At 46.4% G+C, this 26,564-nt stretch overlaps 1 protein-coding gene across 2 annotated transcripts in view; it reads left to right on the forward strand.

The window, feature by feature from the left end:
- The window catches only part of TMOD1 (tropomodulin 1), a 79,484-nt gene that overhangs the window by 26,918 nt on the left and 26,002 nt on the right, over positions 1 to 26,564 (forward strand). Inside the window, exons 3-4 of one of the 2 annotated variants that reach the window (XM_079925743.1) lie at positions 13,504 to 13,660; positions 20,802 to 20,921. In XM_079925743.1, the coding sequence (XP_079781869.1) occupies positions 13,504 to 13,660; positions 20,802 to 20,921 (277 nt within the window). Of the gene's footprint in view, positions 1 to 4,959; positions 5,095 to 13,503; positions 13,661 to 20,801; positions 20,922 to 26,564 lie in introns of those variants that run through there. The other variant, XM_079925744.1, reaches the window with a different exon arrangement.

Below are 26,564 nucleotides of genomic sequence, written 5' to 3' on the forward strand. Positions count from 1 at the left end.
CTGCTCTGAAGCTGAGCCAGCTCCTCGGTTCAGATTGCCTTTGTACCAGGCAACAGGGAAAACGGTCAACGTACAGCGATGTTTGAGAATGACAAGTCACTCTGTGACTTGGGCAGGGTACAGTGTGTGAGCTCTTAGAGCATCCATAGATAGTTGACGTTTACTGGGACAAAGCCCTGCATGGATTATCTTCTTTAGTCCTCTGAGAGGTTTGGTTATCAGCTCCATTTTAAAGATGGGGAAACTGAGGCTTAGAGGGATGAAGTAGCCTGCCCAGGAGCTGGGATTCCAGCCCAGAGAGTCAGACCCAGTAGCCTGTGCTGTTAACTACCACCTCCTGTGAGTGTGTGTGGGAGGACCTGGAAGGCAACTTGGAGAACAAAGCTGGGGAATTACCAGCAAATTACTTTTTTCTAATTCAGTTTCTCTTGGAGTTGTTATGTTATTTTCACCATAAATATAAATCTTAAAAAAAGAAAGAAACCACCAGCATAAAGAATTTCACTATAAATGTTACTTGTTAATGAGGCTTTGAGGAAAAGGAGTAATATTTTTTAGTGTCTCAGTAAAAGGGTCAAAATATTTACACAAGAGAAGATGGTAGAGATAACCCCAAACTTACAAAGAAATTGGATTTTACAAGTTGATTTTGAAGTCTGCTATTGGGAGTCTGTGACACATTACAACTATAGAAACAACAATGGAAAACAACAGGCCCCTGCAAGGCCTGAAATAATAATAATTTAAAAACTGCAGTTATTTCTCTGTTGAGGTCGTCTTACATGCCAGGTGCTAGGCTGTTTTATGGGCATCATCTCAAAAAACCTCCACGAGGATCCTATGAGACTGATCCTCATAGGTTGGGGTTGAAATCATTTTAAGAAAAGGAAATGGACGCCCAGAATCACATAGCTGGTAGGTGATAGGCTGCATTCAGGTAGACCTGTCTCCCTCAGCCCAAAATGTGTCAAAAGTTCTGAGACCAAGGGACCATGAACTGCAGGGAGAAATGATGGAGGAGAAAACCTAGGACTGTAGAACCTCAGAGTTAGAGGAACACTTAGACATGACCTGAGCCCCACCCCTATCCCTGTATATACGAACACGGCACAGATAAAGAATCCCTGATTTACAGAGTCCCTCCTCCACACATGTCATTCACCCAGTGCTTTATGTATTTCATCAAATCCTCATACCAACCCTTTGAGGTAAGCAGTACTATCCCCACTTTAGTGATGAAAAATCAATACAACAACAACAAAAAAACCCCTGAAACCCAGAGAAGGGAAGGGACTTGTTCAAGGTCACACAGCAAGTAAGCCACAGCACCAGGACAAAATCCTGGGTCTTCCTGTCACACTGCATGGCTTCCCACCCGACTCTACAAAATCATAAAATCCTCCATATTCATGGCCCAAATGTTATCCTATAAACCAGAGGATGCTCTTGGCTGTGCAGGAAGCAGCCACGTTTGGTCCACAGGGCTGTGGTTCTCCCTTGTAGCACAAACCAGCGGATTCACAAGCCCAGGACAGAAGTAAACAGTTGAAATGGAAAGAAATAAATCTCTGCTCTAAAAATAGGCACACATCCTTAGAAACACTGCCAGCGGTACACAGAGCCAAGGATGGGCCTGGTGGAGTGAGGGCGAGTGAGGCCAGGTGTCAGTGAGTCCCCATCCCACCATCTGTCTTCTGGCCCCGTGACCACCTCTCCACCCCACTGCCTTCCCCAAGACCGGCCTCCAGCCTCCCCAGAATGCCCTCCTCCCTGCCCTGCCATCGTCTCCTCCCTGCCTCTGCTGCTGGGGGACCTCTTGGATCTGGAGCCCTTCATTCTCAAGTCAGAATCCTCCCATTTCTCAAGGCCCAACCTCCCCACCCCTCCCTTGGGAAGCCTTCCTGACCCTCCCCCTCCAAGCCCCCAGCACAGCAGCTTTTTGACTTTGACATTTTTAATAGGAAATATGTTAAACATATAATAGAGTACAGAATACACCTATGTTTCCACTATCCAAACTTAACAAATGTAAAAATGTTGCCTTACTTGATTCAGATCACCCTTAAAAAGAAAAAAGAAATTACCATAGATAAAGTTTTAACCCTCTCTTCCCACCCGTCCCCCAGTTTCTTCCCCATCTCTCCCACTGCCACACCTTCTACCTGAGAGGCAGCAAACCAGCACCCACAACATCAGGTAGGTAATATAACGAAGGGAGGAAGATGGACCAATTTTCGTGAGGCACGTGGCCATCTTGGGTCATCTTTTACTTTTCCACTCTTGAAAGAGATGTGGACATAAGAAACAAATTTTTCACTTACCACTTTACCTTCCAAGAAGAAAAGCAACAACAGAGCCAGTGATAACTGTTAACTGTTTCTTGGCCTCTGTGTCAGAGACAGGAGGGAGTGGTGGGGACTGAGGCAAATGGGAGAGTTTGTGTTTGACTAAAGGGCACTTGCTGTTCCACTCCACCAATTGTTGCCCAATATTGCCATGTCATCTAATTTTTCAAGAGAGGCTGGAGGGCTTCCCTGGTGGCACAGTGGTTGAGAATCCACCTGCCAACTCAGGGGTCTTGGGTTTGAACCCTGGCCCAGGAAGATCCCACGTGCCGCAGAGCAACTAAGCCCGTGTGCCACAACTATTGAGCCTGCGCTCTAGAGCCCGCGAGCCACAACTACTGAAGCCCATGCGCCTAGAGCCTGTATTCTGCAACAAGAGAAGCCACCGCAATGAGAAGCCCGCACACTGCAGCAAAGAGTAGCCCCCGCTCACCGCAACTAGAGGAAGCCTGTGCACAGCAACGAAGACCCAATGCAGCCAAAAATAAATAAATAAAATAATTTATTTTAAAAAATTTAAAAAAAGAGAAAGCCTGGAAATCTGAATTTTTATGTGCAAGTTTCCTATTTGAAAATGTTGGCAGCTCATTCAAATATACAGACAAAACCAAGTTTTGGCATTTGATTGGACTATAGGTCTCCCAGTTTCCAATTCTGACTCTGTTCACATGACAGATTTTTAGATAGATAGATAGATAGATGAAAAGTACCTAGCCCAGTGCCTGGCACATAATAGGTGTTTAATAAATGTTTGTTGAACCTGAATATATGATTTGCCCACTAGAATCTAGGGTTCTTGCAACTTAGAGCCACATTGTAGCACCACAGGTATAGGGCAGCCAGGTACAGTTGTGCAAGTTTTGCACTGCACAACTCCAGCAACCACTGTTCACATAAACCAGAGAACATATAATGCCCTTGGAGTTGTGCCATTGCACAACTTGCACAACCAGATGCAGCTGCCCTGACAGAGTCTCCCCATAATTCAGTGTCTGTTCAGTTGAATGAAAGTGAACAATTATGCCCTATGGTGATAAAACTGATTGTCATAATCTGTTTCTAATATAGAGTTCAAGGCTTTATTCTGAGGTTTCAAGCTAAAGGAGATCTTGACCATTTTACAGAAAGGGAATTCAAAGTCAGAGAGCACCAGTGCCCTGTTGTGGCCTCAAAGCCCTGGGATGAGAACCCAGGCTGTCAGTTAGAATGCAGTTTAGCTGTAAGTAATAGAGATTCAAAATAACATGATGTAAGCAGTGGTTTATTCATCTCATAAAAGTCCAGAGGTGGGCAATCTAGGGCAGGTAGGGAGCTTAGCTCCCCAAACATCCCAGAGTCCCAGGTTCCATTCAGCTCATGTCCTTGCCATCACTAAGGTGTAGCCCTCATCCTCATGATCCAAGGTGGTGGCCAGGATAGCTGCATTCCAGGCATTAGAATAGAAGGAAAGGGGTGGGGGTGGAGAAAAGGAGAAAAGCCATTTTTCAAGTACCTTTTAAGGAAAGTTACTGGAAGTTGCCACTGGACAGTTCTCATACCATGACCCAACCTAGCTGCAAGGGAGCCTGGGAAAAGTAGTCCTTAATCTAAGTGGCCATGTGCTCAGCTAAGGGTGGAGTGCTCTTATTACTGGAGAAGGGGAGATATGATATTGGTGACAATTTGAAGTCTGTAACTATGGGTTTGCCAGTCTGATGGCCTGATGTTCTGCTCTGCCAAAAGTTCTGAGGAGGAGTGAGAGGAGTTGCTAGGAATTTAAATCCAGATCCCCAAAGGAAACATTACAAAGGTCTTACTCTCTAGCTTGGCATTTTCCAAAATCTCCATCAGTAAACTCTGGTCCCATGGTGGGCACCCACACTCTAGCACCCTTCATAATGCATCCCCTTCCCCAGACCTGCTTGGGGCAGCAGCTGGGTGCCCAGCAGACAGCTCAGGGCAGCAGGTGTGATGCTGACTTGAAGGGTGTCCAAGAAATACCATCTTTTCCCTGCTGGAGCATCAGTGCTGTGTGATTCTGGACAATTCAGAACACATTAGCGCTCACTGCTTGGTGCTGGGGATTCAGAGATGACTAGGATACGTCCCAGCTGGCCTTTGAGGGGCATTCAGTCTCCCTGGGGAGAGGGATACCGCATAAATGTGCTCCAAGACAAATTAGAAGGAACATTATATAAGAATTGGCAAGATGCCTCAGGGTGTTTGGAAAGAGAATCACCAGATCAGTGCCGGGAGCACTGCAAAGGCTGGACAGGGTGCCCAAGGGAAGGGCTTTGAAGGGTGTATGCAGGGAGGGGAGGAGGGATGGAATTCCAGGCAGAGAGCACAGCCTGAGCAATGCCCTGGCAGGGTGAGGGTGTGGGGCACGGCTGCGGAATGCGGAGCAGCCTGGAGTGGCTGGAACATGGAATACTTAAAGATGAGAAGATCGGGAGGCTGGAGTAGGTTGAGGTCAAATCACGAAAAGCTCTCCATGTCTGGCTGATGAATTTAGTCATGATTCTGTGGGTTAGTAGAGGTGCTGAGCATTTGTGAGTGTGTTGGGGAGTGACCCTGTCAGATGCGCCGGTTGGTGCGGTCCGTCTGGCTGATAGAAGGGGAAGGGAGTGCAGATGGAGAGGCCAGTGGCAGGGAGGCCAGCCTGAGGCTACTCTGATGGTCCCAGCAAGAGACAGCACAGCTTGAACTAGGCCGGTTCCCCTCGGATGGAGACGTTTCCAAACCCTGCAGCCTCAGACTCCTTCCCCTGGTGAGCCACGCCCCCTCATCCTGCCAAGCCTCTGTCTCCGCGGTGCTATCCCCCGGTAACATCCCTCTCCTCTCTTCTCTTACCCGGCTGTCCTGCCTAGTGCCCTGGGACTCACTCAGCTCAGGAGCCACCGCCTCCAGGAAGCCCGGGTAGAGTAAGCTGCTCACACTTGGGCGTGTCTCCCTCTCTTGGGCCCCTGTGGAGCGCAATCACTCATTCATTGTCTCAGGGTGCCCCGCACAGCAGGGAACGTGGAACATTTTCCTTGTACATGAGGCAGAAAAGGAGGATTAGGAGAACGCCGGGAAGGGAAGGTTTGGCCTCACCTTGTGCCATGAACAGCAGAGAGACACAGAGTGTGCTGTTGTGAGCGATAGGTTCCACCACAAACAACTACTGGGCTTGGGCTACGAGGGAGCCTTTGGATGTCAGCACGAATGCCCTGTAAAGCTGTCCGGGGGGTGTGCTGGCTCCTGGGCTTCACCAGTCCTGCAGCGGGGTCATGGTGGCTGAGGCAAAGGCCTGGCTCTTTCTGGAGAGAACAGGAAGAGAGGAGGAGGTCCAGAGTGCTTTGGGCGGGTGGATGGGTGGGGAATGTATGGAGAAAGGGGGCTTATTAGAGGTCTGGACCCGCTTGTCCCGTCTGTGACCGAAGCACGAGTGCTGTGCTCTCAGGCTAGGTTCTGCCATATGTGACAAGAAAGCTCTGCTGAAGCCCCACGGAGTGACCTCTAGTGGGATCTGGAAGCTGCTGGTGAACGGGGCAGGGGCCGGGCGCTCTGTCTCCTGACGAGCCCCGAGGCACTGGAGGGCCACGCTTTACACAAGGGGAATCAGACCTGAAAGATAATTGGAAAATAAAGGTCCTCAAGGCCACTTGAAAAAAAGCATTTGGGTCAAATACCTTGTAAAAGGTAACTGGATGGCTGACTGGCCTGTTCAATGTTCGGACTGCTGCTGTGGTGGACGGGGGAAAGGGTGGGCATCTGGGGCAGGCTGAGGTCGTTTGAAGCAGGAGGGAGAAAGAATTCTCAGTGGGAATTCTGAGAAATCTACCTCCTGGGCTTCACTCTTACCCAGGACAGTAACTCCATGCCTCCGTGCCTCAGTTTCTCCACCTGTAAACGGAGACCAGTGTGATAAAGAGGTGCACTCTGGAGAGGGAGCCTGGTTCTCACACAGGGCCACATCTGGTTTCCAGGATCCGTTCTTAGAGGAAGGCAGCCGGGTGGGATGGAAAGCTTTCTGGGGCTTGGAACTCAGGAGCCCGGGCTCTCGGTCCACGTGTGACCTCAGGCAAGGCCCTTGCCCTCCCCGGCCCTCGCTGCCAATACCCGATAAAGAGCGCGGTCCACCCTCTTCCAGGGGGCTGTGTATGGTTCAGTCACAGAACAGAAACCCAGGACTCCTGGAGCCCAGCCCAAGGAGGGGGACACATTGTACATTCCCTTGTTCTTAGACGTAGTTGATTTATGGGGGAAAAGTGATAAAATTCCTTGTTTTTTGTCACTGTGAAGAACCAGGTTAAAGGACGTTGTATATATGCTAAGCCACTAGTCTGAAGACAGTCATACTGATCCTTGAGAAGCTAGTTATGTGCAGTGTCACCTATATATCAGCTCAGGCTTCCTGGCTGTGTGGCTAACAAGCTGTGTGACTTTGGGCAGTGACTTCAGTTTCCCTTGCCTCAGTTTCCCCAACAGAAAATGAAAGAATTGGCCCAGAGGCTGTCTCAGGGCTTTGCAGCTCTGAGCTGCCAGGAGTCTATGATCCTTTTAATACATTGTATGTGTATGTGTATGTGTGTGTATGTGTTGCTTGTGTGTGTACTTCTAGCCCAGCCCGCAGTAGTTCTAGCCAGGATGGAGTCTCTCATAGAGCCAGCTATCTATAATTAGATAATTATAGTGATAATTGTGCAGATGCTTAATATTTGGCCTTTACTTCACCTGTTTGCAGGGTGTTAGAGCTCCTAACAACGCAGTTGAGGATTTGTCAGTTTTCATTGTCCTGTGGGCAGCTGGACTCCAGAGCTTGGGTGAGAAAATTAGACTAAGATGTTAACCTGTCACGCTGCACCTCCAAGTTTTAATTTTACAACATTAAAAGGAAGTCACCATTTAAAAAACCACAAGTAGGGAACTACAGGAAGAGATTGCCCAGTTTTTCCCTCTGTGATTATTTCCAAGAACATATTAAACTTTTGATTCGTTTTTAATTTTTTTTTTAAACCTCTAAATTAAAAACCCATGTATACAACCTCTTTCTTCCTCTGGCCCAGAGCCTGAAAGGAGCAAGACATTCAGTGATCATGTGTGGAATAAATGAATGAGTATCTTGACTTTCTCTACCTGGAATTTTAGTCTGATAGGAACCTCCAATCAGAGATGGCAAAGTGGCAGCCCATGGGCTGAAACTGGCCTGCATCTGTGTTTTATTTGGTCTGAACATTGTTCTTAAAATATTTGGATCATGTGTCAATGTTTAAAAATCAAGAGCTTTCACATAAAGTTGAGCAGATCTAAGAACACCACCCACATTCTTACACGGCAGTAATTAGCTCCAATGTGCCACAGTCCTCCCCACTCCCAAGCGCATAACAGCTATAATTTTATATTTAGGCTAAGATCAGAGAGTGTCTAGAAATTCTTCCTCCTTAAAACTAACACTAACTTTCCTGTCAGGCTATAATAAGGAGATCGCCCAGGCATTAGTCACTGCCCTCCTCACACAAGTAAATTTCCAATTGTAAGTAAGGACCAAGTCATATATATTGTACCAAAGCTGTCTCCTAAAGCAAATCTCACCCGTAACCCACCGGTCTTTGGAGTGAAGATGTCCATGTGATGTGTGTGTGTAAATACAGATTCCCCTCACGCAGAAGTGATATCTGCCTTGGAGGAGCAGACTGATGCTTTGAACTAAATATAAAGAAAGCACGTGCCCAGCAAATTTACCCTGTGCAGACATTAAGATTAGGAGAATGAGACTTAAGTGCCTTAAAGTTTAGATCGTTCCAATTACCAGCGGGCATCATGGACGTATACGACCTTTACAGGAATGTAGAGGCTAGTTATCGACTATTCTTTGCTATTCAGTAAAGTGGACCCCACTTTAGGATCTTGATTAACCTTAAAAACTAAAACAATACATTGTTTTCCACACGTGCTATAATTGAGACTTTTCTCTCATTTTACTCTGCTTCCCCCATTTACCTTCTGTCTCCTCAGTTATTCCAAATTAGAGAGCCCTTGGTGGGGTCCTGGTCTTAGCACACTGCCTGGACACATAATAGTCACTCCATGGATGTTTGTTGCACGAATAAGAAATGAAGGAATGAAAGATACATTTCTACACATACATGTTCAACAAATACTGTCCTGGTCGAAGGTGACACCAAAATGGTTGTGGGAACTCTTTCCTCACCAACTGGGTAGGCTGGGTCTGAGAGTCAGTTTCAGGTTCTAATAGTCATCCAAGGCAGCATTTTCTTATACATTTAACTGCTTCATGATGAATTTACATAATATGGCACCTTGCTCTGTAAAACAAGACACCATATTAAATCTGGCCAGCTCTAGCCTGCCCAATCTCAGCATCATTTTTGGCCACTGACACACGAAAAGCCTGTGTTCTCAGCATTCCATGGGCATTTAATTTATTGCATTGCCCATTTTTGTAATTTTCCCCTCACTAACATAGTCCATTTTTTAAAAATTTATTTATTTTTAATTTATTTATTTTTGGCTGCGTTGGGTCTTCTTTGCCGTTCGCGGGCATTCTCTAGTTGCGGCGAGCAGGGGCCGCTCTTCATTGTGGTGCGCGGGCTTCTCATTGCGGTGGCCTCTCTTGTTGAAGAGCACGGGCTCTAGGTGCACGGGCCTCAGCAGTTGCAGCATGTGGGCTCAGTAGTTGTGGCTCGCAGGCTCGGTAGTTGTGGCACATGGGCTCAGTTGCTCCGTGGCATGTGGGATCCTCCTGGACCAGGGCTTGAACCTGTGTCCCCTGCATTGGCAGGCAGACTCCCAACCACTGCGCCAGCAGGGAAGCCCCATAGTCCATTTTTAATAACGCCTTTTTTGAGATGTAAAATTCATAAAATTCACCCATTTAAAGTATATAATTCAGTGTTCCTTAGTATATTCACAGAGTTATGCGACAATCACCATAGTCAATTTTAGAACATTTTCATCACCTCAAAAAGAAACCTGTTCCCATTAGCTGTCACTCTGCATTTCTCACCTTCCTCCTCAGCTCTAGGCAACCATTAATCTACTTTCTGTCTCTACAGATGTGACTGTTCTCTGGACATATCATATAAATGGAATCAGACACTATGTAGTCCTTTGTGACTGGCTTCTTTCACTTAGCATGATGTTTTCAAGGTTTCATCTGTGACGTAGCACGCACCAGTACTTCATTTCTTTCTGTTGCCAAATAGTATTCTGTTGTATGGATATACCACACTTTATTTATCCATTTGTCACTTGATAGACATTTGAGTTGTTTCCACGTTTGGGCTATTATGACTATGAACGTTCATGTATAAGTTTTTGTGTCAACATATTCTTTTATTTCTCTTGGGTATATACCTAGGAGTGGAATTGCTGTCTCATATGATAACTCTTAATCTTTTGAGAAACTGCCAGACTGTTTTCCAAAGGGGCTGTACCATTTTACATTCCCATCAGCAGCATATGAGTGTTTCAATGTCTCCACATTCTCACCAACACTTGTTTTTACTCGTCTTTTTTATTATAGCCATCCTAATGGGTGTGAAGTAGTATCTCACCCTGGGTTTAATTTGTGTTTCCTTGATGGTTAATGATGTTGAGCAGCTTTTCATGTGCTTACTGGCCATTTTTATATCTTCTTTGGAGAAATGTCTATTCAGATCCATTGCCCATTTTTATATTCTGTTGTTTGTCTTATATATTTTGAGTTTAGGAGATCTTTAAGTATTCTGCATACTCGATCCTTCTCAGATATATGATTTGCAAAAACTTTCTCCCAAACTGTGGGTTGTCTTTTTACTTCACAGTTTCCTTTGAAGCACAAACATTTTCAAGTTTGATGAAGTCCAATTTATTTATTTTTTTCTTTTGTTGCTTATTGTTTTAGTATCATATCTAAGAAACCATTGCTTAATCCAGGTCACAGAGATTTATGCCTATGTTTTCTTCCAAAAGTTTTATAGTTTTAGCTCTTACATTTAGGTCTTTGATTTATTTTGAGTTAATTCTTGTATATCATGTGAGTTCATATGCTGTTTTTGAAAACAAGTTAAAATGATAAATAATCATGAGTTTAAAAAATATACAACTGTCTGGTTTTAATTGAAAATCACGTTCTAGTTCACTAGACGCACCATTTGATAGAATGAAAAGAAACTCCTAATGAGGCTGGTACTCTCAGTATTTACTTTAAAAATCCAATAAGCTAAGAATTGTTAGAAAAGGCCTTACACGTTTTTGTTTTTTAAAAGTCAACTGCTTTCAATAAAGATAAATGAAACTATATTTTAACATGACATCTAAGTAATATTTTTAAAATACATTAAAAACATCTTCACTCCCCTATTAGAATGATATGGGCTTCAGTTTTAACACTGAAATGGTTCTCAATCGGGCGATTTTGCACCCCTACCAGGGATCTCTGGCGATATTTGGAGACATTTTGGCTGTCACAGCTTAGGAGGGGGGTGGTGCTACCAGCATCCATTAGACAGAGGACAGAGATGCTGCTAGCCAGACACGAATGCACAGAACAAGCCACATGACAAGGGATCATCCAGCCCCAAATACCTCTCGTGCTGATATTGAAAACCCTACTTTCCCCACCCCCAGTTTTATTGAGATATAATTGGCATACAGCACGGTAGACGTTTAAGGTGTACAGCATAAAGACTTGACTTACATACATCATGAAATGATTACCAGTTTAGTGACCATCGATTATCTCATGTATATACAAAAAAAGAAAAAAATGTGAAAAACCCTACTTTGAATCAGTGGCCTCTATCAGATCTATTCAAAACGAGATGTGAGTTTGCAAACCCTTTTCCCCTCAGTTACAGCATCATGGGTTTCTCCCATCACAATACCGAGCCTTTCGGAAGGCAGAATGTGCCCCAGCACCTCACTGCCATCAAAATCCTTTATGGTGACAAAAATCTCTCAGGTCTTCCCTGTGGGGATCATTGGGAAAGCACTTGCTTTCCATGCTTAATTCATTTTATATTTGTATGTGTTCCTTTTTTGAATTTTAAGATATATTGGGATAACACATCCCCTGTCCAACATACATATTTGGGTAACCAACCTCCTGGTATAAGGTATTTTATCTGATTTTAGAACAGCAGCAATAGTCAATAATAATTTATGTGCTCACTGTATCAGACACTGTGCTAAGCACCCTTCTGCACTATCTAATTTACTTTTCTCAACAATTCTGAGAGAGTGACTGTTATTATTCACATTTTATAGCCAGAGAAACGGAGAAATGGTGAGGCTTGCCCAAGATCATGTTGCTGGAGACATCATTACTCCAAGTCAGGGCTTAAGCCTGGTGTGGGGTAACTGTGACATGCTGGCGTGTCACAAAGAATTTGATTACTTATGATGGGTAATCACAGATGGACATTTGCCGACATTTAGGCTGTGCCCTCACTCAACTGGGCTACGGTAGATGTACTTTCACTGAATGGACACACACTAGTAGCCACAGGAAATCCTGTCTCACCTGGGACATACCTGTGGAAATGTGGCTCATCTGTGGACCATCAGCCATCCTTCATATCACGGTGGACAGTGTCTGAGGACTGCTGCTTAAGGAAAACTAGGGTATCTGTGGCACCACGTATGTCCTTGACACTCATCCACAAATCCGTCACGGCTTGATTTTCTACCTATTGGCCGTCCTCTCATAATGTGCTCCAACTCCCAAATGTCCCTCCTGACTTGTGGCCTAAATGCATTTGCACATACACCAGACCCCCTCTGCGAGCCCCTGTGTGTATCGATCAGTGTGCGAGGCCCTGCTCACCTCAGCTCTCCCGGAGTTGGGCTCACACTCCAGTCTCCTGATCTTGCACCCACCACTCTTAGTGGAACAGCACAGTGGTAAACTATCTTGTAAAAAGAACAAAAAACAAAAAAAAAATCATACTGCAGTCAAACAGTAGCATTTCCCTCCGAAGCTTTGTCCTTCTATGTCCCAGGCACAGAGCTCTCTTCATATAGCTAATAGTATTCCCCTCTCAGAGGGGGCTTTTAGGAAAGGATTTGAAGTGTGAGTGAGTGAGTGAAGATATGCATTTTGCTGGTACAAAGATTGGAGACGGAACGACTCTCCAATTTAGCCATTTTGGGGGTGCAGCAAGAAGTGAGGTGAGATTCTGCTCACATCAGCCTTCCCCATATCCTCCTGACCTCCCCGAATGAAAGGGAGTGGGGAGAGAGCAATGATCTAACTAGAAGATTGCCCTCTTCCCCCAAATCTGAAGAAGGACCCTGGTTTTGGTTCTAGATTGGGGCAAGTCTTTCTTTGCTCTTGGCCTCAGTTTCCTCTTGAAGGGAGCATGTGTACACTGGATGATCTCTAAGCATCCTGGCAACCGTAAACTTCTTTGAGTCTCTACAATACTGAGTTAAAGTGAAGTCCATGTGCTTCAAATCCACCCTGATTAGGAATCTGCTTTAGTAGTGAGCCCACACCTAGAAGCCTGTCCATGTTTGAAGAAGAGAACACAGTGATTGGTTGATGCTATCTTTCTTGAGAGACCCATCTCCACGGGCAACGTTCAAAATATTTAACAGCCAGCATGCATGAGCACGACAGTCAGGAGGGTAGAAAGCAGCTGGTAGGGCCAACCAGGGCTGCAGCCTGAGAGCATGCCTGGCCCTTCCTGCAGTCCTGCCCAGCTTTCTCTGCTTGTTTTTTGGGTCTGCCTCTTCCTGCCTGATTCTGCATCCAGGGCCCTAACTCAAACCCCCTGGGCTGCTTCTCTCCCCAACCACTTTCTGCACAACGGCTGTAAATATCCTCACGCAGCCAAACGCCAACTTAATCCTATTTCTCCCTCGGTAGATGCTCTTGGAGCCCTCCGCTGTGCTCAGCCCCTGGTCAGCTGACCCCTCACCCCCTTGCCTTTAAAACAATGTTAGAGGCTGGGAAACAGGTATGGTTAAGAGACCCGAGTCCTAGCCTAGCTCTGCCCCTGTCTGCCAGTGACCTTGGGCAAGCCTCTGCCCCTCCCATGTTGTTAGTTTCCTTACAGGTAAATGAGCGACTTAGATTGAGCTCCCCGTTTTTCAGTGATGAGTTTCTGGAGGAATGCAAGTCTTCAGCAGCTGACTGCTCTCTCTCTTTCTCTCTCTCTGTGCACCTGCCCCGCAACTGCCACTGTAGAATGCACTGCTGCCTGCGGGCCTGAGGCAGAAGGATCAGACCACCAAGGCGCCCACGGGCCCCTTTAAAAGGGAGGAGCTCTTGGATCACTTGGAAAAGCAAGCAAAGGAGTTTAAGGACCGAGAAGATCTGGTCCCCTACACAGGGGAGAAGCGAGGTACTGAACAATGTTGCACTTTTGAGTACGTCATTCCCCATGATCATTGAGTGGCAGCTGTATGCCAGGCCCTGTGTTGGGCCAGATGTGACTGGACCTCCTTGCCCTCATCCCTGCCTGGCCCAAAGTCACAAACCCAACTCCAAAAGCATCAGCGCATGGGGTAGATTTAGTGAAGTTTTGGGGTAAACCAGACCCGTAACACTCCCGTAAGTCCCCTTTAACTAGGGTGTCCTGATTATTTTTCATACAAACCTGATACTGTCAAAAGGGAAAGAAGGAACTATTAAAATGGTATCAGGACATGAAGCCCAAACAAGGCCTGTCCCCTCCAAACCAGGAACAAGAGATATCCTGTCTCTACCCTAATTATCCCTTCTTTTCCCCCAAAGTTCCTCTCTCTGGCAGCTGCAGCTTCCTTTCCTTCATCTGCCCCTCTAAGACTCCCTGCCCCAGACTAAGGCAAGCCATCTAGAAGGCTCCGGTGAGCAGAGAGGCACTCCGACTATCCAACTCTTCCAGAACTTCCCCTTCACTCCAAATCATCCTTCTGTCCTCTGGTACCATGCTCACCCTTGCTCACTGCCCTGCTGCCCCACAGGCCTCTTTCTCTTCCCCAAACACTCCAAGCTCTTTCCTACCTCAGGACCTTTGCACGTATGCCCTCTGCATGGAATGCTGGTCCTCTGTCTGCCTCCAAGCTGGCTTCAGGGCTGGCTTCTCTCCTCTGTAAGAGGCGTAATGGTTAGAAGCATAGCCTGGAGTTGGGTCTACTTTGGCTACAGTCTTGGCATTACCCCTTACTAGGCTGTGTGAACTCAAGTACATTTGTTTGTTTGGCCATGCCACATGGCTTACAGGATCTTAGTCCCCGACCAGGGATCTAACCTGTGCCCCCTGCAGTGGAAGTGCAGAGTCTTAACCACTGGACTGCAAGGGAATTCCCTCGAGTACATTTTTAAACCTGCTGTGCCTCCACTTCCTCGTCTGTAAAATGGGGTTGACGAATATTACCAGCCTTCTGAGGGAGTTACGAAGATTGAGTTAAGATCTATATAAAGCACTTAAAACAGCACCCGGTGCATCCTGAATGCTATGTCAATATTAGCTATTATTACCCTTTCGGTCTCAACCGTACTGTCTCCTCTTTCAGGAAAGCCTTTCCGGTCTACACTGTTTAGGACATTCCATCCCTTCACCTCCCCCTTGGTTATTCTCCATCTCGGGAGCCTGTGTGTGTTCTTCAGAGCAATTCTTATTTTATCATTATGTGTTTATTTACACTGGCCTGTAAGCTCCATGAGGCAGGGACTCAGCTGCTTTTGCTTACACAGTTCCCCAGCACCCAGCACAGGGCCTAGTGTACAGTAGGGCTCAGGAGAGAGGTGTTGAATGAATGAATGAGTTCAAATTAAATATATGCATAATGGATCTTATAGGCTTTTTCCTTCAAATATAAACTCCATGGGTACAAGTACCACATCTATCTAGTTCATCGTTATATCCCTATACCTCAAAAACCCTAGCATGCAGTAGGCACCTAGTAAAGTATTTGTTGACTGAAAGCATTAATTCTAATTAATTAATGGGGTAATTAATTGTCTGTGCTCCACCTCTTCCATTCTCCTCACCCCCGAGAATGTCGACATGATGAGCCAAGGTCTGTGGCATTGATTTCTGTGTCCCTGTTGTAGCACAATGCTGCACAGAGCAGCTGCCTGATAAATAACAAAATGGAAGAGCAAGCAGGTGTGGGCCTTTCAGGGAGGGCTTCTAGCCATCCCAGCGCCTGGAATTGAAGCTCAGGCCAGATTTTACTGAAAACTTGGAAGGTCAGGGAAGCCCAGGAGACATCTGGATTACAGAGCTTTGGAAGAATTGTGTGGTCTGAGGCACCCTGGCGCTGGCGGCAGGGGAAGGGGCCCTTGACCCTAAGGGCTGGGGGTGCCTGGCTGAGAGCGTAGGCACAAGATGGTTTTAAGCAAGGTACTTGTACCATGAGGAGTGATTTCTGTGCAGCAGGTGAAGATAATAAAATCTCTGGATTTCATGGGGCCTTAAAACTCCCACTATCCCCGCTACACATGTGAAAAATGGGGAAACCAAGGCTGTGAGAGAGTCAGCAGCAGACCTGAGTGGACAGTTGGTGAGTCATTACTGACATCTGCTCCCTTGTGTGCCCATCCCCCTCCCAGGGGAGGAGCTGGAGATGAGATGGGGGATGGGGAAGGGAATCTGGGTGATATATAAACCAGTCCTGCTTCCCCTTCGCAGAGCGCTGACCTGGCCCCAAGCCGGGAACAGCTCTCCAGACTCCCAAAGCCTGAGTGCCCTCATGAAAAACCAGGCTGACCCAAGGAGGGTAGCTAGAATTTATTCTATTTTCATATTATGACAAGCCTAAAAGGTTTATCATCATCATCACCACCACCAGCATCATCATCATAAAATATTTACATGATGATTGTTGGAGTCCATGTATATTGAATAAGTACAGTCTCAACAGAGAGTTGGGGAAGGAGACCTTCCAGCTCTAACAGGCAGACGCAGGGCCGTTCAGTCCAGCTCTACTGAGCACTTGCCCCACGCAGGGCCTAGAGCAAGCCTAGGCTGAGGGGAAATAGCATTTCAGGCACTACAAAACCCAGCAGGTTGTGGTAAGACCCATAAACTGGTACAAAGTCCTGAGGAATTTGGATTTTCCCTCACTCTCACTCAAGTGGGGGAATCAGAATAAAGTTCCATGCAGGGTATTTTCATTATACAGATTTGGCTGCATGTGCTGAAGAAACAAAATAAGAGAGACTTAAAATGGAAGTTTAGTTTTCTTTCACTTAGTAGAGCTGCAGGGTTAGGCATTCCAGGGCTTGTAAGACATCTTCCTTGGCATTAGGAATCAAGACCCTTTCCAGTTTTTCATTCTGCCATCCTTGTAATATATTCTTGTCCTCATGGTCCATCTAGCTGCTGAGGCTCCAGTCATCACACCCACATCCCAACTAGTAAGATGAAGGAAGGGAAAACGTCTGAGTCCCTCTTACAGTGTCTTAGAGCCACCACCCTCATGGAGGCACCTGCTGCAGGGGCATAATAAACCATAGGTTTTAAATATTTACTGAATGTTCATCCTAGTCACTGCATCAGTCATTTTCAGAGTTCATTTTCCTTTTAGCCATTTTGATTTGCTGTTTTCCAGATGCACCTCTGGTGAAGGTTATGATACATTTTCTCCCAGATCATTTTGCTGACTGTTCTGCTTGTATAGTAATTGATCTTTGCTGTAAACTATTTATTTATTTATTTTATAAATTTATTTGTTTATTTTTTGGCTGCGTTGGGTCTTCATTGCTTCATGCGGGCTTTCTCTAGTTGTGGCGAGCAGGGGCTGCTCTTCGTTGTGGTGCACGGGCTTCTCCTTGCGGTGGCTTCTCTTGTTGTGGAGCACGGGCTCTAGGCATGCAGCCTTCAGAAGTTGTGGCACACAGGCTCAGTCGTGTGGCTTGCAGGCTCTAGAGCGCAGGCTCAGTAGTTGTGGTGCACAGGCTTAGTTGCTCTGTGGCATGTGGGATCTTCCTGGACCGGGGCCTGAACCCGTGTCCCCTGCACTGGCAGGCGGATTCTTAACCACTGCACCACCAGGGAAGCCCCTGTAAACAATCTAAATAACTAAACAAAGTAATACTCTCTGCAGAGAGGTAGGCACTGATCCCATTTTAGTGAATATCCTTCTGAACATTGCTCTTCCCACCCCTCCCCACCTCTGGTCCAAGTCACTGTCATCTCTCATGTGGACTTTTGAAGGAGCCTCCTAACCATCTCCTGGCTTCCATCCTGGCCCCAATGCAGGTTATTCTCAATCAGTAGCCAAAATGAGCAGGTTTTTAAAAATTGAAGTAAAATTCACATAACATAACATTAAGTATTTTCAAGTGAACAATTCAGTGGCATTTAGTACACACACAGTGTTGTGCAACTACCATCTCTATCTAGATCCAAAACATTTTCATCACTGCAAAATAAAACCCTGTACCCAATAAGCAGTTACTCCCCACGCCCCTCGCTCCCAACCCCTGGCAACCACCAGTCTGTTTCTATGGATTTACCTATTCCGGATATCTCCTATAAATTAAATCATACAATATGTGACTTTGCGTGTCTGGCTTCTTTCACTTAGAATATTATTTTCGAGACTCATTCATTCCCTTTCATTACTGAATAATATTCCACAATTTGTCTATTGACAAACATTTTGGTTGTTTCCACTTTTTGGCTGTTGTGGTTAGTGGTGCTGTGAATATTCCTATACAAGTATTTGTCTGGGTAACTTTTACGTATATACCTAGGAGTAGAATTGCTGGATCATATGGTAATTCTGTGTTTAATTTTTTGAAGAACTGCCGAACAGTTTTCCCAAGCAACTGCACCCTTTTACATTCCCATCAGCAATATATGAGGGTTCCAATTTCTCCACATCCTTGCCAACATTTGTTATTTTCCATTTTGGTTTTTGGTTTATGTTATAGCCATTATCATGGTCGTGAAGTGGTATCTCATTGTGGTTTTGATTTGCATTTGTCTAATGACCAATGACGTTGAGCATCTTGTCATGTGCTTGGCCATCTATATGGTTGACTCTCCATATCTGCAGGTTCCATATCCGCGGATTCACTCAACTGGGGATCAAAAATATTCAGAAAAATTCCACACAGTTTAAAAAGGCAAAACTTGAATTTGCCGCGCACTGGCAACTATTTACATAGAATTCACATCATATTAGGTATTATACGTAACCGAGAGATGATCTAAAGTATACAGGAGGATGTGTGTAGGTTATATGCAAATACTATACCATTTTATATAAGGGACTTGAGCATCCAATCCCCCTCAGATACCTAGAGGCAATTGTATATCCTCTTTGGAGAAATGTCTTTAAGTCCTTTGCCCATTTTTAAATTGGGTTGTTTTTCTTTTTGTTGTTGAGTTGTAAAAGTTCTTTATATATTCTGAATACTAGACCCTATCAGGTATATGATTTGTAAATATTTTCTCCTCTTCTGTATGTTATCTTTCCACTTTCTTGATAATGTCCTTTGATACACAGAAGTTTTATTTTGGTTAAGTTCAATTGATCTGTTTTTCTTTAGTTGCTTATTCTTTTGTTGTCATATCTAGAAGTACTTTGCCAAATCTAAGGTCATAAAGATTTACACTTATGTTTTCTTCTAAGAATTTTATAATTTTAGGTATTATATTTAAATCATTGGTCCATTTCCCGTTGGTTTTTGTGTATGGTATGAGATAGGGGTCCAGCTTTATCTTTCTGCATGTGGATATCCAGTTGTCCCACACCACTTCTTGAAGAAACTATTCTTTCCCCATTCAATGGACTTGGCACCCTTGTCAAAAATCAATTTGCCATAGATGTATAGGTTTATTTCTGGACTCTCAATTCTATTCCATTTTTTTATATGTCTATCCTTATGTCAGTGTCACACTGTTTAACTTTGTAGTAAGTTTTGAAATCAGGAAGTCTGAGTCCTCCAACTTTGTTCTTTATCAACATTGTTTTGGTTATTTGGAGCCCCTTACAATTCCATATGAATTTGAGGACTGGCTTTTCCATTTCCAAAATAAAGGAGGAGGACCACTGGAATTTTGATAAGGATGGCGTTGAATCTGTAGATTGCTTTGGGCAATATTGCCATTTTAATATTGTCTTCCAATCCATGAACTTGGGATATCTTTCTGTTTATTTAGGTCTTCTTTCATTTCTTTCAACAATGTTTTATAGTGTTCCATGCACAAGTCTTTCACCTCCTTGGTTAAATTTATTCCTACATATTTTATTCTTTTGGATTGTATTGTAGATGAAATTATTTTCCTAATTTCCCTCTCAGATTGTTATTTGCTGGTGTACCCCACTTATTTGTATATGTTAACCTTGTACCCTGTATTTTTTTTTGTGTGTGGAACATTTTCTGCATATAACATCATGTCATCTGCGAACAGAGATCATTTTACTTCTTCCTTTCCAGTCTGGATGCCATGTATTTCTTTTTCTTGTCCATTTGCTCTGACTAGAACTTTCAATACACAATTGGGTAGGAGCAATGAAAGCAGGCATCCTTGTCTTGTCGCTGGTCTGAGGAGCTCATTTCCTCACTCTGTCAGGGCCCAGCTCACAGGTCATCTTCCCTGACCACGCTACCCAAGATAGCAGAGCCCACCTCACCCACACCCGACCCTGGAACTTCCTAGTCTTTTGCTTGGCTTTATTTTCCTTTGTGATTCTTAGTACTCTCTGGTATCTTTACGTTTGTTTATTATCTGTCTTCTTTCACTAAACTGTACACTGTTCACTGCTGTCCCCCTAGCGCCAAGAAAGGTGCTGGGCACATAGGAAGTATTCAGTAAATATGTGTTGCATGGATAAATATATATTGATATATGTGCAATTTTCATAAATGGAATTAAATAATTCATGCTATTTTGTACACTTGCTTTTTCACACAAGATTTTGTCTTGGGCATTTTCCTTTCATAGTAAGTAGAGATCTCCACCATCCTTTATCATAATAACTGCTAGAACACCATCGTGGGGATGCCCCATAATTTCTTTAACAATCCCTCTTGGTGCACACTGCAGCGACTGACCGACCTCTTTGCTCTCTCGTTCAATTATGAGTCTGACACTGTAAAAATATAGTGTCCCAAGAGACATTATATTTTCTCCCTATGTCTCTTTTAATAATCTGAGTATATTTTATTTATTTGGTTTAGAAATGTTTCTAAATTTTTCTCTCATACCAGAACGCTTGTTTAGAGTATTCCAGACCCTGGCATTTTATTATATATTTCTTTTGTATCTTTTCCTACTTACAGATTGTTAAAATTAATAACCACTGTTTTCAGTAGTGAGCAGTCTCCCTTGACCAAGTTATAAAGTTCTTCTTTTCAAACATGCAGGGTGCTTTGTTGGAGATCTCTGACTCCCTTTCTTTGGACAAGTTTGGCACCGGGTCCCCAGAGGGAGAAGTTCTAATGGAATCTCGGCATCGAGGGATCCACAGGGCTTTGGGACGATCCACCCAGGGCCCCAGTGCAGTTGCACTCCCTGTAATGGGCACCCCGTGTGTTTTCAGGAAAAGTCTGGGTTCCCAAGCAGAAGCCGATGGACCCCGTGCTGGAAAGTGTGACACTGGAGCCAGAGCTGGAGGAGGCCCTGGCAAATGCCTCGGATGCGGAACTCTGTGACATCGCAGGTAAGAGGCGTTCCTGATGCTTCCCCACGTCCTCCAAAAGCATTTGACCCACGTCTGCAGGCGAGCCTTGGATGGTTTATTTCAACATAAACACCCTCTCTGTTTCTAACAAGGACTAGAGCAGATAGAACTCTATTATTAAAAACCGAAATGAGTAAAATGGAGATAAAACCAAAACCCTTCCCACCACGGAGCCAGCTGTTGCTGCCATGAGACCCCATCCCAGAGGGTTGTGCAAGGCAGCCGGGGCCCTTCACCAGCCACGGCATCAAATCCTGCTCAGGCCGCCTGGGAAGAGAGGATAGAGGGGGGAAGACAGAGGGCTGCCGGCATCTCAGGTCCAGGAGGCTCACAGAGGGCTGGAGCAAGTCATCTGATTTTCCCATTTTGCACAGCTCGGAGAGCCGGGCTTGGAGGCGATCACCCCATATCTCATATTTGTACGACACCCTCCATCTTCATGTGTGTTTCCATGTGATCTTCACAAACAGCCCCTAAAACTCCAGAAGGTGGCCTGATATCCAGAGCTTTCTGCCACCTGCTCTTTTCCCCTTTTTACTGTCTGGTCCCCGTCCCACTCGCCCATGTCCCTTCCCCACGGGGGGTCAGGCTCTGGCCACAGTGTGCCCACCACCATGCTGTGCTCCCTGGCCCAGTGAGGTAGCTGGTCTTTTTCTTTTGCAGCCTTGGGGGCTACTAACCCTCACCCAGATGATGACAGGAGTGTGGATGGGGTAGGGAGAGACTCAAGGCAAGTGGGAAGGGGAGAGGAAAGACAGGGTCAACTGTGAGGTCAAGGGAGGAGCCCAGACCTGGCTCCAGAGACTAAGTGGACGTTGGTGCCATTAATGACGGTGCGTTAGTCTGCTCAGGCTGCCCTAACGAAATACCACAGGCTGGTGCCTTAAATAACAGAAATGTATTTTCTCAATAGTTCTGGAGGTTGGATGTCCAAGATCAAGGTGTCCATAGTCTTGGTTTCCTCTGAGCCCTCTCTCCTTGATTCCAGATGACCGTATCTCATGGTGTCCCTCTGTGCATGTGTCCCCTTGTGTCCCTTTGTGTGTCCTAATCTCCTTCTTGTAAGTACACCAGACAGATTGGATTAGGACCCACCCTAATAGGCTCACTGACACTTAATCACTTCTTTAAAGACCTTATCTCCAAATATAGTTACAGATTCTAAGGTACTAGAAATTACTTTATTCAACATATTGGAGGGACAAATCAGGACAAAATCAACAATTTTGGAGGGACACAGTTCAACCATAACAGTGGGGAGGAGAAGGTGTAGGGGAAATACGGAGTTCAGTTTGGGACCTTTAGAGTTCAGGGTGCCTGTGGGCCACCCAATCAAGGGCAGTTGTACATGAAAGGCTTTATTTTTAAAATTATTCATTTATTTATTTATTTTTTGCTGCGTTGAGTCTTCGTTGCTGTGCGCGGGCTTTCTCTAGTTGCAGCAAGCGGGGGCTACTCTTCGTTGCGGTGCGTGGGCTTCTCACTGCGGTAGCTTCACTTGTTGCAGAGCACAGGCTCTAGGCACGCGGGCTTCGGTAGTTGTGGCTCGCGGGCTCTAGAGTGCAGGCTCAGTAGCTGTGGCGCACGGGCTTAGTTACTCCACAGCATGTGGGATCTTCCCGAACCAGGGATTGAACTCATGTCCCCTGCATTGGCAGGTGGATTCTTAACCACTGCGCCACCAGGGAAGTCCCTACACGAAAGTCTTGAGTTCTGCAAGGGGTCCATGCTGGAGATAGAGAGGTGGGTGTCATTAGCATCATCAAGTTCCAGGCAGAGGTCCTGGCCTGGCAGTAGTGGGGACCCGGGGCTCCGGAGGCAAGGGCCCTGGCCGAGGTAGAAGCCTTTGGGAGAGGAGTGGAAATGGGGTGAACATAGCCACAGTGGAGGCTAGGTAGCCACACATGGGCTGGGAACCAACGGCCAAATCAAGATGGGCAGAGCCTAACGCAAGAGCTAGGGAGACAGAATGAGGGTTCAGGGCTGGCCGGGAGACTCAGGGGTGAAGCCAGAGGCCAGGTGAGCCCGCCAGTGCCAGGAAACTCAGCCGGCCGCAGTGTCTTCTGCTTCTCACGTCCTCCTGCTTCTCGTGGGTGTTGTGCACCAGTCCTGATGACATGCTTAGGAAAGAGGAAGAAGGGGCACCAAAGCCAGGTTGCGGGGCCTAAGGAGTGAAAAAGGAGAGCCAATGTGCAGACCCTCGGTCCAGACAACCCTTTCCTAAGGAGGCAGAACATTTGGGAAAGGACAAAGGGCAGTGGCTTAAAGGGTGTCAGGGCTGAGAGAGAAAGGCGTTCATTTTCACTATGAAGTACACAGCAGTGAGGAGGTCACCTGGGTGGACATGGAGCACTTAGCTCAGGATACTCAGCTGGTTTGCTCGTCAGAAACCACACAACGTGCATTAGGTCCACATTAGGCTCGGGTGTTTTGACGGAACCGTCTCCCTGATGCGGGGTCCCCTTGAGTTCCGGTTAATCTGTGCAGCTGGGCGGTGGGTGAGTGACATGGTTGTCCAGCATCTCCACACTGACTCACCCCAAGGGCTGTTTTTATCCTGGTCCTTCTCGATCACCCTCCATGACGTCACTCCCCTTGTTAGGCAGCCCAGAGGGATTATCAAATGACTCTGCTGTCAGTGCCAAAACAGGGCTGCAATGTTGTGCTGAATTTCTGGGTTGATATCTTGAAACTATTCCTCTTTATTTGTGTTGGCGTGACTAATTATTAGTATCTGTGCATGATACCATACGCTTCCGCTGTCCGGAAAGGGGAGGGGTGCTGCGAGGCGACACCAGTGTTCACTGGCTAACCTTGGACACGTGTCACTGTATGTCAGCCGTTTGCAAGGTGGCAGTGGAAGGAGGCACGGAACATTTGTTGGCCACCTATGTCCCAGCTGCTGTGGGAGCTGTTTTCCATACCTTGCTGCATTTCTTGACCACAGCAATCCTATGAAGTGAGTTTTATTGATGTCCCCATTTTATAGAGAGGGGAAGTCGGCACAGTGAGGTTATCCTTGCCCACGGGGTTTGAACCCAGGCAGCTTGGTCCCACTCACAGCATCAGCACCCAGCACAACCTGGATAAAGCCCTGCAGGGTAGGGGAATGGAAACAGAGTGGTGAGAGGGGGTGCATGGCAGAGTCTCACAGAGTCGGCCTGGGGAGGATGGGGCCGAATTAGGAAAGTCTCTGGATGTCGTGCAAAAACATTGACACCCGTGCCTGGGGGAGTGTTGGAAGAGGCCGGATGAAAGCAGGGGCTTGGGCAGAGAGGCGGCGGTGTTCGGAGGACGAGGGGATGTAGGAGGCAGGCCCCAGGTAAGGCCAAGGGCTGAGGTGGACTGCGTCTGGAACGTGGCTCCGAGAGACCAGCTGTTCCTAGAGCTGGGTCAGAGGCCAAGAGGCTGAGATGACTAGACGACGGCAGGCTTTCTGGCCTGAGGCATCAGAAAACAGAGCTGGGTGCCTGCAAGGATGCAAGGAATCAGTCAGTTTGAGAGACGGAGGCGCTGGAGGCAGGACATCTTGTCAGAGTGCTGGGTGTGTTGGGGGGAGTAGCTGGAGCCCCGAGTGGATGACTCATTAGGGAAAGAAGAGGAGGGTGCGCTGGGCACAGGGTCTTCAGGTCATCTCTGCTCCCCACAACTCAACTCCCAGGCAGAGCATTTCCATTAACTAAGCCTCCGATTGCTCTGGACCAATCGTAAGAAAGCGGCCCGGTTCCTGCCCTGGAGGAGCTGAGGTTAAACAAACACTGAGGCCAACGTGGAAGGACAAGTGGGAGTGAGTGTCAGAGGGAGAAAGGGCCGAGTGAGGTGGTGGGGCTGCAAGATGAGAGTGGGGACTGAAGCTGAGACGAAAGGAGGAAGAGTAGAGGTGAACTAGGCGGGGAGACGCGTCCCAGTGGAAGAGGGTTCAAGCCCTGGTCCGGGAAGATCCCACGTGCCGCGGAGCAACTAAGCCCGTGCGCCACAACTACTGAGCCCATGTGCCACAACTACTGAAGCCCGCGTGCCTAGAGCCTGTGCTCCACAAGAGAAGCCACTGCAATGAGAAACCCACGCACCACAACGAAGAGTAGCCCCCGCTCGCCACAACTAGAGAAAGCCCACACACAGCAACGAAGACCCAATGCAGCCAAAAATAAATAAATAAAAATAAATAAATTTATTTTTTTAAAAAAGAATGAAGCAGCAAGCAATGTTGATGTGCTCTTTTTCTCTATCACTCACTCCTGGTGACATGGAGTGTGCAGAACCAAGCAAGGATAAAGTCATGATTTGGTGCTTAGGGCGGGAGAGGAAATACTGGCTTCAGAGCCACCAAGCATTCTGCTCAGCAGTGGAGATTTAGCGTGGCCTCTCCCCTTCCTCCTTCCCTCCCCTTTTCCCTCCCTCCTTCCCTCCTTCCTTCTTAGAACTCTAATCTCTGAACTGCAAAGTCGTCTTATTTCTTCTTAGGGCCCCTATTGATATACATTACCTTCTAGAATATACTGTTATCTGTCCTTAGAATTCTGAAGTTGAGGACAAGTTTTAGAACTTTAGACCTGTTGGTGACCTAGTGTGTAGAGGTGTGGGTGGGGACACTAACTTAGAAGCCAGGAGGGTCCTCACCGAACGGTCTTTGACCAACCATTTCCCTCCTGAGCCTGCTGGAAAAGTGGGGACCGACAGTAACTACCCTGGATGCTTGCTGTAAAAATCAAACAGCGTAAGAAGATGAGAAATTGCCATGTGGCTATTAAGTCCCATGTGAAGGTAAGAGATCATCCTTCAAATATAGTCCATTTTACAGGTGAGAACACCGAGGACCCAAAGTAGGAGTGACCTGGACAGGGTTACCCAGCAAATTAGTACCAAGGCCCAGACTGGAGCCCAGGTCTCCTTCCTCCGTCCCCCAGCACTTCCTTGTAACCTTCCTGCCTCTGCCCTCTCTTTCTGGACCATTACAAGAAGCTATTGTCCAAGCACAAAATGCATTTTCCATTTTCCACCTCTCTATACACTCTAAGCAAGACCAGCCAGCCATATGAGGTTACATCTTTCCTACGATTCCAGCAACCTTTCCAAACTGTTTTTGCAAACCTCGAATCCCAGCAGCATCCCAGAACCACCACCAAAGCCGCTCTCTGTATGGGAGCTGGAAGAGAAGGTGACTCCAGGTGATCTGATTCACCTGCTGCTGACGCAGGCTTCAGCTCCCTCCGCCCACAGAAACGCAGCCTAAATTAAAGCCCAGAGAGCTCAAAACAGTGCAGATGCCTCTCTCCTTACCAGTTCTCTTTAGCGATGAGCAGGCAAGTCTAATTTTAGCAGAGAAGACTCTTAGAATGTGAGAAACAGAAGGTACTTTGAGATCATCTTGTCTTGTGGTTTGTAGCTCCCACTAAGCATCAAAAATCATCCAAGGAGATTAAAAATACATCTCCAGAGATTCGAATCAGTTTGTTCAGGAGGAGCACTGGTATTGTCGTAAAGCTCGCGGGTAATTTGTATATGCAGCCATGATTGAGAACCAATGGTCTGGTCTCACCCCTCATTGTACAGAGGAGGCTGAAGCCCAGAGAAGGGAGGGGACTTACCCAAGGTCACACAGCATCAGGGGCAGAGTCAGGG

This window comes from Stenella coeruleoalba (assembly GCF_951394435.1).
Source record: "Stenella coeruleoalba genome assembly, chromosome: 7".
NCBI lineage: Eukaryota > Metazoa > Chordata > Mammalia > Artiodactyla > Delphinidae > Stenella > Stenella coeruleoalba.